Source organism: Oncorhynchus mykiss, chromosome 13, assembly GCF_013265735.2.
Source record: "Oncorhynchus mykiss isolate Arlee chromosome 13, USDA_OmykA_1.1, whole genome shotgun sequence".
In the NCBI taxonomy this organism is placed as follows: Eukaryota; Metazoa; Chordata; class Actinopteri; order Salmoniformes; family Salmonidae; genus Oncorhynchus; species Oncorhynchus mykiss.
Genome location: NC_048577.1, coordinates 36,878,766 through 36,894,148, shown reverse-complemented (window position 1 = coordinate 36,894,148; position 15,383 = coordinate 36,878,766). Strand labels below are relative to the sequence as shown.

The following is a 15,383-nucleotide window of genomic DNA, read 5'->3' as shown; positions in this document are numbered from 1 at the left end:
GCCAGCCTCTGATTTAATCAACTGTATTGGAAGCTACAGAGAAAGGAGGGAGGGAGGGAGGGATGCACTATCAGCTGACAACTGTCCTCCAAGCTAGGCTAACCCTGCTCCTTCTCACGCGTGTGATGTCTTGTGGTGGAAGGCAGGGGCCCACAAAATGGAGTTGATGTCCGCCCTCCATGCCGTCTCTGTGGGCGAAAGACAGACAGCACCCAGCCGGGGGCAGACACAGCCAGGCCTCTACCCAGCATGGTGAACATATGCCTGGGGCTCCAGCGTTGCCCCTTTACTCCTCAGCTCCACCGACCAATCATAAAACTAGGCTGCATCTCAAATGGCACCCTTTTCCCTGGTCAAAAGGTAGTGCACTATGTAGGGAATAGGGTGCCATTTGGGATGGAGCCACAACACTCATTTTAGAGAGGATGAGGGGGAGGGGCTGGTTGTCAATCTGATATCAAACCCTGAGGCAGACGGCTGTCAGGACTGCTGCCTTCCCTATTGTTATTCTGTCTGTACAGCTTGTATAACAGTGTCAATTTGCTGTCCCCTCAAAATAACTCAACACACAGCCATTAATGTCTAAACCACTGGCAACAAAAGTGAGTACACCCCTAAGTGAAAATGTCCAAATTGGGCCCAAAGTGTCAATATTTTGTGTGGCCACCATCATTGTCCAGCACTGCCTTAACCCTCTTGGGCATGGAGTTCAGTTAAACCGCTGTATGGTCTTGGCCACCATGCTGCAGCTCAGTTTCAGGGTCTTGGCAATCTTCTTATAGCCCAGGCCATCTTTATGTAGAGCAACAAATCTTTTTTTTCAGATCCTCAGAGCCCTTTGCCATGAGGTGCCATGTTGAACTTCCAGTGACCAGTCAGTATGAGGGAGTGTGAGAAACATGACACCAAATGTAACACACCTGCTCCCCATTCACACCTGAGACCTTGTAACACTAACGAGTCACATGACACCGGGGAGGGAAAATGGCTAATTGGGCCCAATTTAGACATTTTCACTTAGGGGTGTACTCACTTTTGTTGCCAGCGGTTTAGACATTAATGGCTGTGTGTTGAGTTATTTTGAGGGGACAGCAAATTTACACTGTTATACAAGCTGTACACTCACTACTTTACATTGTAGCAAAGTGTCATTTCTTCAGTGTTGTCTCATGAAAAGATATACTCAAATATTTACAAAAATGTGAGGGATGTACTCACTTTTGTGATATACGTACATACATACAGTGGGGCAAAAAAGTATTTAGTCAGCCACCAATTGTGCAAGTTCTCCCACTTAAAAAGATGAGAGAGGCCTGTAATTTTCATCATAGGTACACTTCAACTATGACAGACAAAATGAGAAAAAAAATCCAGAAAATCACATTGTAGGATTTTTTATGAATTTATTTGCAAATTATGGTGGAAAATAAGTATTTGGTCAATAACGAAAGTTTATCTCAATACTTTGTTATATAGCCTTTGTTGGCAATGACAGAGGTCAAACGTTTTCTGTAAGTCTTCACAAGGTTTTCACACACTGTTGCTGGTATTTTGGCCCATTCCTCCATGCAGATCTCCTCTAGAGCAGTGATGTTTTGGGGCCAAATTTCTATGGGGTTGAGATCTGGAGACTGGCTAGGCCACTCCAGGACCTTGAAATGCTTCTTACGAAGCCACTCCTTCGTTGCCGGGTGGTGTGTTTGGGATCATTGTCATGCTGAAAGACCCAGCCACGTTTCATCTTCAATGCCCTTGCTGTTGGTAGGCTTTGTTACTTTGGTCCCAGCTCTCTGCAGGTCATTCACTAGGTCCCCCCGTGTGGTTCTGGGATTTTTGCTCACCGTTCTTGTGATCATTTTGAGATCTTGCGTGGAGCCCCAGATCGAGGGAGATTATCAGTGGTCTTGTATGTCTTCCATTTCCTAATAATTGTTCCCACAGTTGATTTCTTCAAACCAAGCTGCTTACCTATTGCAGATTTAGTCTTCCCAGCCTGGTGCAGGTCTACAATTTTGTTTCTGGTGTCCTTTGACAGCTCTTTGGTCTTGGCCATAGTGGAGTTTGGAGTGTGACTGTTTGAGGTTGTGGACAGGTGTCTTTTATACTGATAACAAGTTCAAACAGGTGCCATTAATACAGGTAACGAGTGGAGGACAGAGGAGCACTCTTAAAGAGGTACTGGTCTGTGAGAGGTCTGTGAGAGCCAGAAATCTTGCTTGTTTGTAGGTGACCAAATACTTATTTTCCACCATAATTTGCAAATAAATTAATAAAAAATCCTACAATGTGATTTTCTGGATTTCTTTTCTAATTTTGCCTGTCATAGTTGAAGTGTATCTATGTTGAAAATTACAGGCCTCTCAATTTTTTAAGTGGGAGAACTTGCACTATTGGTGGCTGACTAAATACTTTTTTGCCCCACTATACATACATACATACATACATACATACATAAATATATATACAGACATACACACATACATACATGAATTTTGGCCAATGCCTTATGACAGAGCTGGTGTAATTGAGTCGCACACACTTTTTCAGTTCTGCCCACAAATTTTCTATAGAATTGAGGTCAGGGCTTTGTGATGGCCACTCCAATACCTTGACTTTGTTGTCCTTAAACCCTTTTGCCACAACTTTGGAAGTATGCTTGGGGTCATTGTCCATTTGGAAGACCCATTTGCGACCAAGCTTTGACTTCCTGACTGATGTCTTGACATGTTGCTTCAATATATCCACATAATTTCCCTTTCTCATGAAGCCATCTATTTTGTGAAGTGCACCAATCCCTCCTGCAGTAAAGCACCCCCACAACATGATGCTGCCACCCCTGTGCTTCACGGCTGGGATGGTGTTCTTCGGCTTGCAAGCATCCCCCTTTGTCCTCCAAACATAACATAACGATGGTCATTATGGCCAAACAGTTATATTTTTATTTCATCAGACCAGAGGACATTTCTCCAAAAAGTACGATCTTTGTCCCCATGTGCAGTTGCAAACCGTAGTCTGGCTTTTTTATGGCGGTTTTGGAGCAGTGGCTTCTTCCTTGCTGAGCGTCCTTTCAGGTTATGTCGATATAGGACTTGTTTTACTGTGGATATAGATACCTTTGTACCTGTTTCCTCCAGCATCTTGACAAGGTCCTTTGCTGTTGTTCTGGGATTGATTTGCACTTTTCACACCAAAGTACGTTCATCTTTAGGAGACAGAACACGTCTCCTTCCTGAGCGGTATGTCGGCTGCGTGGTCCCATGGTGTTTATACTTGCGTACTATTGTTTGTACAGATAAACGTGGTACCTTCAGGCGTTTGGAAATTGCTTCCAAGGATGAACCAGATTTGTGGAGGTCTGCAATTTTTTTCTGAGGTCTTGGCTGATTTCTTATTATTTTCCCATGATGTCAAGCAAAAGAGGCACTGAGTTTGAAGGTAGGCCTTGAAATACATCTTATCTTAGAAGCTTCTAAAGACATGACATCATTTTCTGGAATTTTCCAAGCTGTTTAATGGCACAGTCAACTTAGTGTAGGTAAACTTCTGACCCACTGGAATTGTGATACGATGAATTATAAGTAAAATAATCTGTCTGTAAACAATTGTTGGTAAAGTTTCTTGTGTGATGCACAAAGTAGATGTCCTAACCGACTTGCCAAAACTATGGTTTGTTCACAAGAAATTTGTGGAGTGGTTGAAAAACGAGTTTTAATGACTCCAACCTAAGTGTATGTAAACTTCTGACTTCAACTGTACATACATATGTCATCATACCTGTAATATATACTGAATAGCTAGTCTTCACTCGTTGTGTTATATGGCTATATTATATTGCAGGTCCTTGGCTTTGTGAGGACAGTGGTACTATGTATAAGGTCTCACCTCTTGATCTGCTGTTTGTTATGACCTACTGTCTAGCAACCACCTAGAACCACCCATGTTTTAGCATCTACTACATTACCAAGCTCAGCTGTGACTTTGCGTAGATATGTCTTATGGGTCGTAATGTACCAGACAATCTCCTCTCTTTCAGAGGTGACCGTTGTTATGGGATCCATTTCCTTTTTTTTCCAAGGTGTGTGTTATTACGAGGTCAATCTCTTCTTTGTCTAAGGTGTGTGTTATTGTGTCCTGATATCTCCTCATCCTCCTTTCATATCCATGGTGTGTTGTAACGATGTGTTGCAGTGCGCATGCTCAGGGCAGGTCTGGCGACCCAGAGATGATACTGATGATTGATCCTGGCGGTGGGATAAGTACCCAGCTCAGCACCGGCCCACTGAAACGCAGCCAGCTGGAAAATTAGAAATCTCTTCAGCCCTGGTCCATTTGATATCCGGTATCATCTTCCCAGCTCGTACGGTGCAGGCCAGGCACTCCCCTCTCACAGCCAATAAATCTGTAATTAAATGATGTGTGTGTGTGTATACGTGAGCGCCCGGTGCACGTACTTGAAGGATTAGCTCTGGCAGTGGGGTGATAGGATGTAGGGGGGTCGTGAAGGGGGGTTGTTCACATGTCAGGTCCCCCCCCCCACACACACACACACCTTACCTCACACCTTACCCCCACCTCCCACCTTACCTCCCATCTCACACCTTACCTCACACCTCCCACCTTACCTCACACCTCCCACATCTCACACCTTACCTCCCACACCTCACACCTCACCTCCGACCTTACCTCACACCTTACCTCCCACACCTCACACCTTACCTCACGCCTTACCTCACTCCTTACCTCACTCCTTACCTACCAAACTCACTGGTAGTGAGAAGAGACAGAAAACGAAACATAAAAGGGTCTCTCATGATTGTTCTGAGTGTTTGTCTAACCCTGTTGTGTTGTTGTGTTCCATCCAGGCACCTCTGCCCAGGGCAACCCCCTCCTGGCCTCCCTGCCTGTCCCGGGACGGCCCCTGCAGCCTCACCTCGACCTCAAGCACTTCCTGCCTTTCAGGCTCAATGGATCGTCCCCCCTCAGCCTCTTCCCTAACTTCAGCACAGTGAGTTACACAGCCCGACATGGCACATCAACATCACCTAGTCATATCTACGTAACTCCCACGCTGCTGGTGTGAACTCAAAATATATTTTGGTCTGTAAAATATTCTGTTATTTTCATGAGCTTAAGATGTCTGAAAAAATAGGCTACTCAAAGTGCCTGATGCCATTACCTTAAATTCCAATATATCTGTTAGTATTATAGAGTCACGCCCACCTATGTGCGGACATTGTCAAAGGCTCCACCCACTGGACAGGTAGGGAACCAAGGTGACCAGAAGAATACAGTATCGGTTCTTGGGGGATTTAACAGAAGGGAAGTAAGAGTGAAATTGTTAAGAGATTTGTAAATTCAAATATAGTTAATGTATTTTAACTGTACTCTAAGTTAAATGTACTCCAAATAGAAATAAGCACACATAATAATTTGAGAGTGTGGGAAGGGCTGTATGGAGGGGGTGGGAAGGGGATATATATTGACAATGTATGAAATTTAAATATGCTTGATTATCTACCATGGAAAAATGACACAAACAAATATAATTGAAAAATAACTGTAAAAAATAGAGTCATGAGTTGAGTAGAATACAATTACATTATTTTCTTATTTGCATATTCTAACATGTTCTACTTTTGGAAGACCTCGACATCGCTGTTGTTTTGTATATATGTTGTTGTTGACTGTGTTGCTTTGAAAATCTTCAATAAAATGTTAGAAAGAAAGAATGCCGTACAGGGGAGGAGGGGTTGAGTGAGCTCACATTGAGCTGCTGACTGGGCGTCCAGGGATTCTGATGATGTGATATTCAACAACCATACTACTGTTTTAATGACAGTTTTATTGACCGCTGACCCCTCAGCCCCTCACGGTGCTAGACTTGTCTCCCGGTCCCACAGACGCTGGTTACAGCCTGTAGTAGTTGGAACTTTTCATTTCTCCTGGGCTTTGAGGTAGAATCGTTATTCCTAGAGTGGTTTCCCCCTCAGCATTGTGGAAGATTTAATACCAGCAACCCAGAGACAAGCCCACCTATCTTTTGTTTTTAAACAGACCTATAAGCCACACAGCTTTACACACCTGCAGTCTGCTGGTTACATTGCTTCAGATGCTTCTGTGTCTAGAATTAAGAAATGGTGAGTTTTTGATCCTTCTCTTACAGACTGTGTGCGTGTGCGTGCGTGTGCGTACGTGCGCGCGTGCGTTCACTACATGACCAAGAGTATGTGGACATCTGCTTGTCAAACATCTCATTCCAAAATCATGGGCAATAATATGGAGTTGGTCCCCCCTTTGCTGCTACAACAGCCTCCACTCCTCTGAGAAGGCTTTCCACTAGATTTTTGAACATTTCTGTGGGGACTTGCTTCCATTCAGCCACAAGATAGTAGTGAGGTTGGGCACTGATGTTGGCCGATTAGGTCTGGCTCGCAATCGACGTTCCAATTCATCTCAAAGGTGTTTGTTGGGGTTGAGGTCAGGGCTCTGTGCAGGCCAGTCAAGTTCTTCCACACCGATCTCTACAAACCATTTCTGTATGGACCTCGCTTTGTACAAGGGGGCATTGTCATGCTGAAACAGGAAAGGGCCTTCCCCAAACTGTTGCCACAACTTTGGAAGCAGAAAATCGTTTAGAATGTCATTGTATGCTGTAGCATTAAGATTTCCCTTCACTGGAACTTAGGGGCCTAGCCCAAACCATGAAAAACAGCCCCAGACCATTATTCCTCCTCCACCAAACTTTACAGTTGGCACTATGCATTGGGGCAGGTAGCGTTCTCCAGGCAGCCGCCAAACTCAGATTCGTCTGTCAGACTGCCAGTTGGTGAAGTGTAATTCATCACCCCAGAGAACGTGTTTCCACTGTTCCAGCTGACGCTTGGTATTGGGCATGGTGATCTTAGTCTTGTGTGCGGCTGCTCGGCCATGGAAACCCATTTCATGAAGCTCCTGACTAACCGTTATTGTGCTGACGTTGCTTCCAGTGGCAGTTTGGAACTCGGTAATAAGTGTTTCCACTTAGCAGCTGAGCCATTGTTGCTCCAGCCCTTACAGTTGACCGGGGCAGCTCTAGCAGGGCAGAAATATGACAAACTGACTTGTTGGGAAGGTGGCGTCCTATGACGGTGCCACATTGAAAGTCACTGAGCTCTTCAGTACAGGCCGTTCTACTGCCAATGTTTGTCTATGTAGATTGCATGGCAGTGTGCTTGATTTTATACCCCTGTCATAAACAGGTGTGACTGAAATAGCCAAATCCACTAATTTGAATGGGTGTACACATACAGAGGGGCAAAAAAGTATTTAGTCAGCCACCAATTGTGCAAGTTCTCCCACTTAAAAAGATGAGAGAGGACTGTAATTTTCATCACTTCAACTATGACAGACAACATTAGAAGAAAAAAAATCCAGAAAATCACATTGTAGGATTTTTTATTAATTAATTTGAAAATTATGGTGGAAAATAAGTATTTGGTCACCTACAAACAAGCAAGATTTCTGGCTCTCACAGACCTCGCACAGACCAGTACTTCTTTAAGAGGCTCCTCTGTCCTCCACTCGTTACCTGTATTAATGGCACCTGTTTGAACTTGCTATCAGTATAAAAGACACCTGTCCACAACCTCAAACAGTCACACCACTATGGCCAAGACCAAAGAGCTGGCAAAGAACACCAGAAACAAAATTGTAGACCTGCACCAGGCTGGGAAGACTGAATCTGCAATAGGTAAGCAGCTTGGTTTGAAGAAATCAACTGTGGGAACAATTATTAGGAAATGGAAGACATACAAGACCACTGATAATCTCCCTTGATCTGGGGCTCCATGCAAGATCTCACCCCGTGGGGTCAAAATGATCACAAGAAGGGTGAGCAAAAATCCCAGAACCACACAGAGGGACCTAGTGAATGACCTGCAGAGAGCTGGGACCAAAGTAACAAAGCCTACCATCAGTAACACACTACGCCGCCAGGGACTCAAATCCTGCAGTGCCAGACGTGTCCCCCTGCTTAAGCCAGTACATGTCCAGGCCCGTCTGAAGTTTGCTAGAGAGCATTTGGATGATCCAGAAGAAGATTGGGAGAATGTCATATGGTCAGATGAAACCAAAATTTAACTTTTTTGGTAAAAACTCAACTCGTCGTGTTTGGAGGACAAAGAATGCTGAGTTGCATCCAAAGAACACCATGCCTACTGTGAAGCATGGGGGTGGAAACATCATGCTTTGGGGCTGTTTTTCTGCAAAGGGACCAGGACGACTGATCCGCGTAAAGGAAAGAATGAATGGGGCCATGTATCGTGAGATTTTGAGTGAAAACCTCCTTCCATCAGCAAGGGCATTGAAGATGAAACGTGGCTGGGTCTTTCAGCATGACAATCATCCCAAACACACCGCCCCGGCAACGAAGGAGTGGCTTCGTAAGAAGCATTTCAAGGTCCTGGAGTGGCCTAGCCAGTCTCCAGATCTCAACCCCATAGAAAATCTTTGGAGGGAGTTGAAAGTCCATGTTGCCCAGCAACAGCCCCAAAACATCACTGCTCTAGAGGAGATCTGCATGGAGGAATGGGCCAAAATACCAGCAACAGTGTGTGAAAACCTTGTGAAGACTTACAGAAAACGTTTGACCTATGTCATTGCCAACAAAGGGTATATAACAAAGTATTGAGATAAACTTTTGTTATTGACCAAATACTTTTTTTCCAGAATAATTAACAAATAAATTCATTAAAAATCCTACAATGTGATTTTCTGGATATTCTTTTCTCATTTTGTCTGTCATAGTTGAAGTGTACCTATGATGAAAATTACAGGCCTCTCTCATCTTTTTAAGTGGGAGAACTTGCACAATTGGTGGCTGACTAAATACTTTTTTGCCCCACTGTACATTTTGGCCATGTAGTGTATCAGAATGACTATTCATATTGACAACTACAATTTGCCTATATAGTGTACACTACCGTTCAAAAGTTTGGGGTCGCTTAGAAATGTCCATTAAAATAACATCAAATTGATAACAAATACAGTGTATTTGTAGCTGGAAACGGCAGATTTTTTAATGGAATATCTACATAGGCGTACAGAGGCCCATTATCAGCAACCATCACTCCTGTGTTCCAATGGCACGTTGTATTTGCTAATCCAAAATTATCATTTTAAAAGGCTAATTGGTCATTAGAAAACCCTTTTGCAATTATGTTAGCACAGCTGAAAACTATGGGAGAGGTGAGACACAGAGATCTGTGGTGCTGATTCACACAGTGGACGGATGAGGAGCATGGGGAGAGGTGGAGGGTCTAAGAGCGTGCACGTGTCCTGTATCAGATGGTGGTCTGGGAGCGTGCACGTGTCCTGTATCAGATGGTGGTCTGGGAGCGTGTACGTGTCCTGTATCAGATGGTGGTCTGGGAGTGTGCACGTGTCCTGTATCAGATGGTGTCTGGGAGTGTGCACGTGTCCTGTATCAGATGGTGTCTGGGAGTGTGCACGTGTCCTGTATCAGATGGTGGTCTGGGAGCGTCCACGTGTCCTTTATCAGATGGTGGTCTGGGAGCGTGCACGTGTCCTGTATCAGATGGTGGTCTGGGAGCGTGCACGTGTCCTGTATCAGATGGTGGTCTGGGAGCGTGCACGTGTCCTGTATCAGATGGTGGTCTGGGAGCGTGCACGTGTCCTGTATCAGATGGTGGTCTGGGAGTGTGCACGTGTCCTGTATCAGATGGTGTCTGGGAGTGTGCACGTGTCCTGTATCAGATGGTGTCTGGGAGTGTGCACATGTCCTGTATCAGATGGTGGTCTGGGAGCGTCCACGTGTCCTTTATCAGATGGTGGTCTGGGAGTGTGCACGTGTCCTGTATCAGATGGTGGTCTGGGAGCGTGCACGTGTCCTGTATCAGATGGTGGTCTGGGAGCGTGCACGTGTCCTGTATCAAATGGTGGTCTGGGATTGTTCACGTGTCCTGTATCAGATGGTGGTCTGGGAGCGTGCACGTGTCCTGTATCAGATGGTGGTCTGGGAGCGTGCACGTGTCCTGTATCAGATGGTGGTCTGGGAGTGTGCACGTGTCCTGTATCAGATGGTGGTCTGGGAGCGTGCACGTGTCCTTTATCGGATGGTCATCTGGGAGCGTCCACATGTCCTGTATCGGATGGTGGTCTGGGAGCGTTCACATGTCCTTTATCGGATGGTCATCTGGGAGCGTGCGTGTGTCTTGTATCGGATGATGGTCTGGGAGCATTCACGTGTCATTTATAGGATGGTCATCTGGGAGCGTGCACGTGTCTTGTATCGGATGGTGGGGTACAGACTTTCCAAGTGAAAGGCTCCCTCTGTGTGTGATCACCGGCAGACCACCACCCACAGTCACCGGTCACCCAGGAAGCCCGGTGAGAAAACCTGCCTAGCCAATCACAAAGCCAGGGAGTAAACTAGCCAACCAGTCAGAGCAGCAGTATTAGTAGTAGTAACAGCTGCATTATTCATACAACCTGCCTTCCAGCACAGAAAAAAACACACCACAAGAAAACGACAGCATCACCACACTATGAAGTCATCTATGAACCACTACTTCTCTAGCATACAGCTAGCAGATGTGCTACATAGCCTTTCGCTTGCCACCAACTCCCTAGAATTCAACCAGCCTTCAAGAGTTAATAACAGCAAATGACACCCACCTCAGACTTCTGGCACAGAATAATTAGACTATAGCGGCTATGTGACCTAGCTAATATAACACACAGCAGACCAATACAGCTATGGCATTAATCACCAGGACCCTTCCCCCTCTTCCAGTCTCACCTTTCTGCTTTCCTAGGAGGTGTCCTAAATGACACCTTATTCCCAGTTTAGTGCACTACTGGCCCTGGTCAAAAGTAGTGCACTACATAGGGAATAGGGTCTAATTTGGGACTCCAGCCCCAGTCTCAATGGTGACATTCAGGTTCTCTGGGGCCCGGTGAGGCAGAGGCACACGTTGTTCGGGGCATGTGCAGGGGGAAGATGAATGCACCTGTCTCACGAGCTAAATAGACCCCAGTCTCCCCCTGCACCTCCCCTGCACCTCAATCATCGTTTCAGCTGAGGCCCGCCATGAGATAGCTCCTGTCTGCAGAGGGGGAGGGGGGAGAGAGGAAGTGGGCCGGACAATAGGTGCATTTATACCGGCCTGTTCAGGATGGCTGCAGGTGAACAATGGCCACATTCTCTCAGCTCCCTAAAACAAATAGTTGTGTGCGGCGTACCCTGTGAAGGTGGCCAGAGGGCACAGTGTAGAGGAGCTCTGATTCCATGACACAGTTTTGGCTTCGGAAGGGAAAGGTTAGTTGCTCCCCGAGGTAGCAGCACTGCACCGCATTGTTTAAGGAGCCAGAATAGAGGGGTGTAGGGTTACCCTTGAGGGAACAGCGGGTAAGCAGTGTTGCACAGGGTGGAGGATGCAAGACAGGTGCTTTTAAGGTTGTTTCTATTCCACACCCCACCACACCTGGCCTTTTGAAAACAGATTATTTAGAGTCAACACAGAAACAGAGCTGTGTGTGTGTGTGTGTGTGTGTGTGTGTGTGTGTGTGTGTGTGTGTGTGTGTGTGTGTGTGTGTGTGTGTTCATGCCTGTGTGTGTTGAGGGGCAGCCATTGTTTAGTGTTGTGTATCAGACAATAGCCAGTGCCATCCACACACACAGCCACTGTTGTGAAGTGATGCCAGGGAAGACGCATATCTGGTTACACTGAGTGTAACATGGCTTGCCCAGCACTTTGTTCCAACCCAGCCCTCCACAGCGGGCACAGCCACCCCCTCCTCCCTCTCTGTCTCTGAGGAGAGGGCAGCACGGGGCGAGCCAGACGCCAGGCTGGGGAAGGATCCAGGGTGATTGTTATATTTGATACCGTGCTGATGGGGGGGCCACACTGAAATCAGCTGTCGTCATGCAATCCAGCCATTCTAATCAAGCCCAGAGCTGTCCCTCTGGCTCTGGCCTCACACCCCCTATCAGCTGTGATGGTGAGAGAATATCTTCCCTCCCTCAGGAGTCTGACAGCTTTAGGCACGTAGACAGTAAAAGTAATGTGACCTGTCATCTATATTGTCTGCCCAAAGTCCCTTTCTCGAGCTACTTCCCACTATACTGCCCTGGATCAGAGCTCGCATGCCGTTGCATCCTCAGGCTGACGTTAGCTGCGTCTCCAATTCTCCATGCAGTTTTGTTGTGGTCAAACCCAGTGGATTTATAGGGGTATCAGGGGTCAGAGGTCGCGGATGGACTGATAGATTTAGACCCTGGTCTCCTGTCTGTCCTGCAGATGGACCCGGTGCAGAAGGCGGTGATCAACCACACGTTTGGCGTCCCTCAGCCACTCAAGAAGAAACAGATAATCTCCTGTAACATCTGTCACCTGCGCTTCAACTCCCCGGTAAGAGAGTGTGTGTGTGTGTGTGTGTGTGTGTGTGTGTGTGTGCGCGTGCGTGCGTGTGTGCGTGCGCGTGCGCGTGTGTTTGTCTGCATGACTGCGAGAGGGAAAGGGAGAAAAGAGAGAGAGAGTGATTAAGAGAGAAGGAAAGTCAGTTGCAGACTTGAGTTGGTAGATTTGACAGTTAGAAGAAATCAACATTTATTTGTTCCTTCCAGCTATCTTCATTAATGTTTTAAGAAATTAAAGCCGTTCCAAATTACCTGAGCTCCTATCATCCTCACTGACTCACAGCAGCTTATCTGTGGCGGCTGATAGGGAGTCCAGTCGGGCTCTGAGCGTGCATGCGTGTGTTTGTGTGTGTGTATCCACACGCTCGTGCGTGTGTTCCTCTGTGTGAAATGTTCTTATTATTCAATCGGAAGGTATTCATTTGCTTTTCTGTATTCCTGGATATCTGAAGTGGTGTGCGTGTGCGTGGGTGTGTGAGTGTACTGCGGTAGGTTGTATTGGTGCGAGGGATTAGACAGCAGGGAAAGCTTCCGTTTATCAGCAAAGAGCAGAAACAATCACGAGCCCAGGCAGGAGACAACATTCTCAACTCCTCTCTTGATTTCTCCCATTCCTGCCACCTCAAACACACACACACACACACACACACACACACACACACACACACACACACACACACACACACACACACACACACACACACACACAGTCACACACACACACACACACACACACAGTCACACAGTCACATACACTCAGTCACATAAACAAACAACCAATGAAATGGGATGTCTTAAACACAAACACCTAAGAGTTGGGCAAAGGCTGATTTAAAAAAAAAACTCTTTCTCCCTGTCCCCCTCTCTCTAGCTCTCTCACTTACGCATACACACAGAGGAACACACAAATACTGTTTCACACACACACATCCTCTGGAGACTTGATCTTCAAAGAGGAGCAGAGACACAGAAGAGGGTGAGCTGAGGCTGAGGGGGAAAGGAAAGCAGAGTAGACAGTGGCAGGCGTTCTCTCCAGGCTTCACACGGCAGAGCAAATCCCATTCCCATCCTCCCTCCGTACAACACGAGCTACAGCTGGAGAGAGGTGTCAGGTCTGGGGGTCTGAGGTGGGGGGGGGGGGGTGAGAAGACAAGGGGGCACAGAGCTTTAAACAGCTTATTATAGGGAGGAGGAAAACTTCCTCAGTCAAACTGTAAATAAAGTTTCAATGGAAAATTATATAAGTATTTATTTGCGGTATATTGTATACTATTTATTATTAGATATTGTTTATTAGCTCCACGTTCTGTAATGTTTATTTGAAATATAAAGAATGTTCGTTGTGAACGTACATTCGATGTAGCACATTGAATCGTCGGATAGTGATCGAGACCGAAGCCTTATTTAGAGAACGTGTAATAAAGAATGTATTCAACTTCTATAGCGCTTTTCATGACAGAAAGAGTCTCAAAGCCTGCATTCATGTCTGGTAGTGTGACGTGACAGCCAGTGCCTTTTAAAATGCTAAGTGCTCATGCTAATGTTCATTTCACACTCCCTGTGTCTCCCTGTCTCTCTGTGTGTCTCGTACTGTATGGCTCGGAGTTGGACTGGAGAACGAAGAAGGTAACGGGGGCTGAAAGAGAGCAGAGCTGATTTGTCACAGCACAATAATCTCATAAGCATTTTCACGGCCGATCAGTCAGACGACATGGTGAAATATTATAGTCCAAGTAATGTTTAAAGAAGTGTTGATGGCTGCTGTTGGTTTATTTATAGCCAGAGCTCCCGACACAGAACGGTAGGTACATCATTTGGTTTGTTAATACTGTACACAGTGTACATATTTAACTACATGTAGCCAAAGACCATGGTTCTGATGGATCTGATCTGCCTTGGTTTTTACTTTTTGTGTGCGTGTGTGTGTGCGTGTGCGTGTGCGCGTGTTTGTGCGTGTGTGTGTGTGTGTGTGTGTGTGTGTGTGTGTGTGTGTGTGTGCGTGTGTGTGTGTGTGTGTGTGTGTGTGTGTGTGGTACCATGGCTATTAAGGTTATTATGGAGGCTGAGGCAGTTGAGAGAAGATACAAAACCCAAAAGGAGCACCAGTGTGTTGTATTCATTCTAATGAGAAGGTCTCATTGTGTGAGAGAAGCTTAATTGAACAGGGTGAGTCACTTCCACGCTTCTCTCCAGCATTTAGGATTCCTTCATTGGCTTGCCCATCAAAGTAGAACCCACTCTTTCTCTTCATTCTAATTTCTTCCCCACAATTCATTTCAGGTCTATTTGCGGCTTGGGTTATTTTATGACTTATTTGCATTTATATGGCAAGGGGAAATTCTTTGAATTCTAAAGAGGAGCTGGATTGAGAGACTGCTGTGAGTTGATCATTATGAGTTCATGACAGAGCAGAACAGCAAGAGTGAGGAATGCATTTACTTGATCAATTCTGAGCTAACTATTTGTCTTGCTGTTTGTGCAGTAGCCTTGATATTTCAGTCACCATTGTTTCAGCCTATCAGCACCCAGGAGCAAAATTATTAAATACTGTATATATTTTTTTTTTATCGGTTTGGTGCAATTTTCATAACTCTTAGTACAAAAGCTCATCAAAAAGTACAACACACAAAATCATACAGTCACTTTTTTCGCCAAACTTAATCAGTGTTTCATCTAGAAATAAATGTTTCCCCTTTTCAATACATCTATATATGAAGTACTTTCACAATGCAATGCTCACATTACTTTTGATATGATTCTCTTCTCTTTTGTAAAAATATATTTGACTACTACTTCATCCGTTTGGAAAACCTATAGATTTGACTTGTGTACTGGTTTGTCTGCTACAGATTTAGAGAACAACAACAGATAATACAAATGTATGTCTCTAAAGTAGAAACATAAATAGTATAATATATACTCGAATGTACTACTATGATGATGACTAATGATTTTACATCACAGT

The 15,383-nt window shown here is 45.4% G+C and overlaps 1 protein-coding gene across 4 annotated transcripts in view; it reads left to right on the top strand.

The window, feature by feature from the left end:
* Window positions 1-15,383, top strand: part of LOC110485161 (zinc finger protein 385C) — a 215,966-nt gene that overhangs the window by 179,247 nt on the left and 21,336 nt on the right. For 3 of the 4 annotated variants that reach the window (XM_036940957.1, XM_036940958.1, XM_036940960.1), the window contains 2 exons: window positions 4,863-5,005; window positions 12,300-12,410. In XM_036940957.1, the coding sequence (XP_036796852.1) occupies window positions 4,863-5,005; window positions 12,300-12,410 (254 nt within the window). The remainder of the gene's footprint in view (window positions 1-4,862; window positions 5,006-12,299; window positions 12,411-15,383) is intronic. The other variant, XM_036940959.1, reaches the window with a different exon arrangement.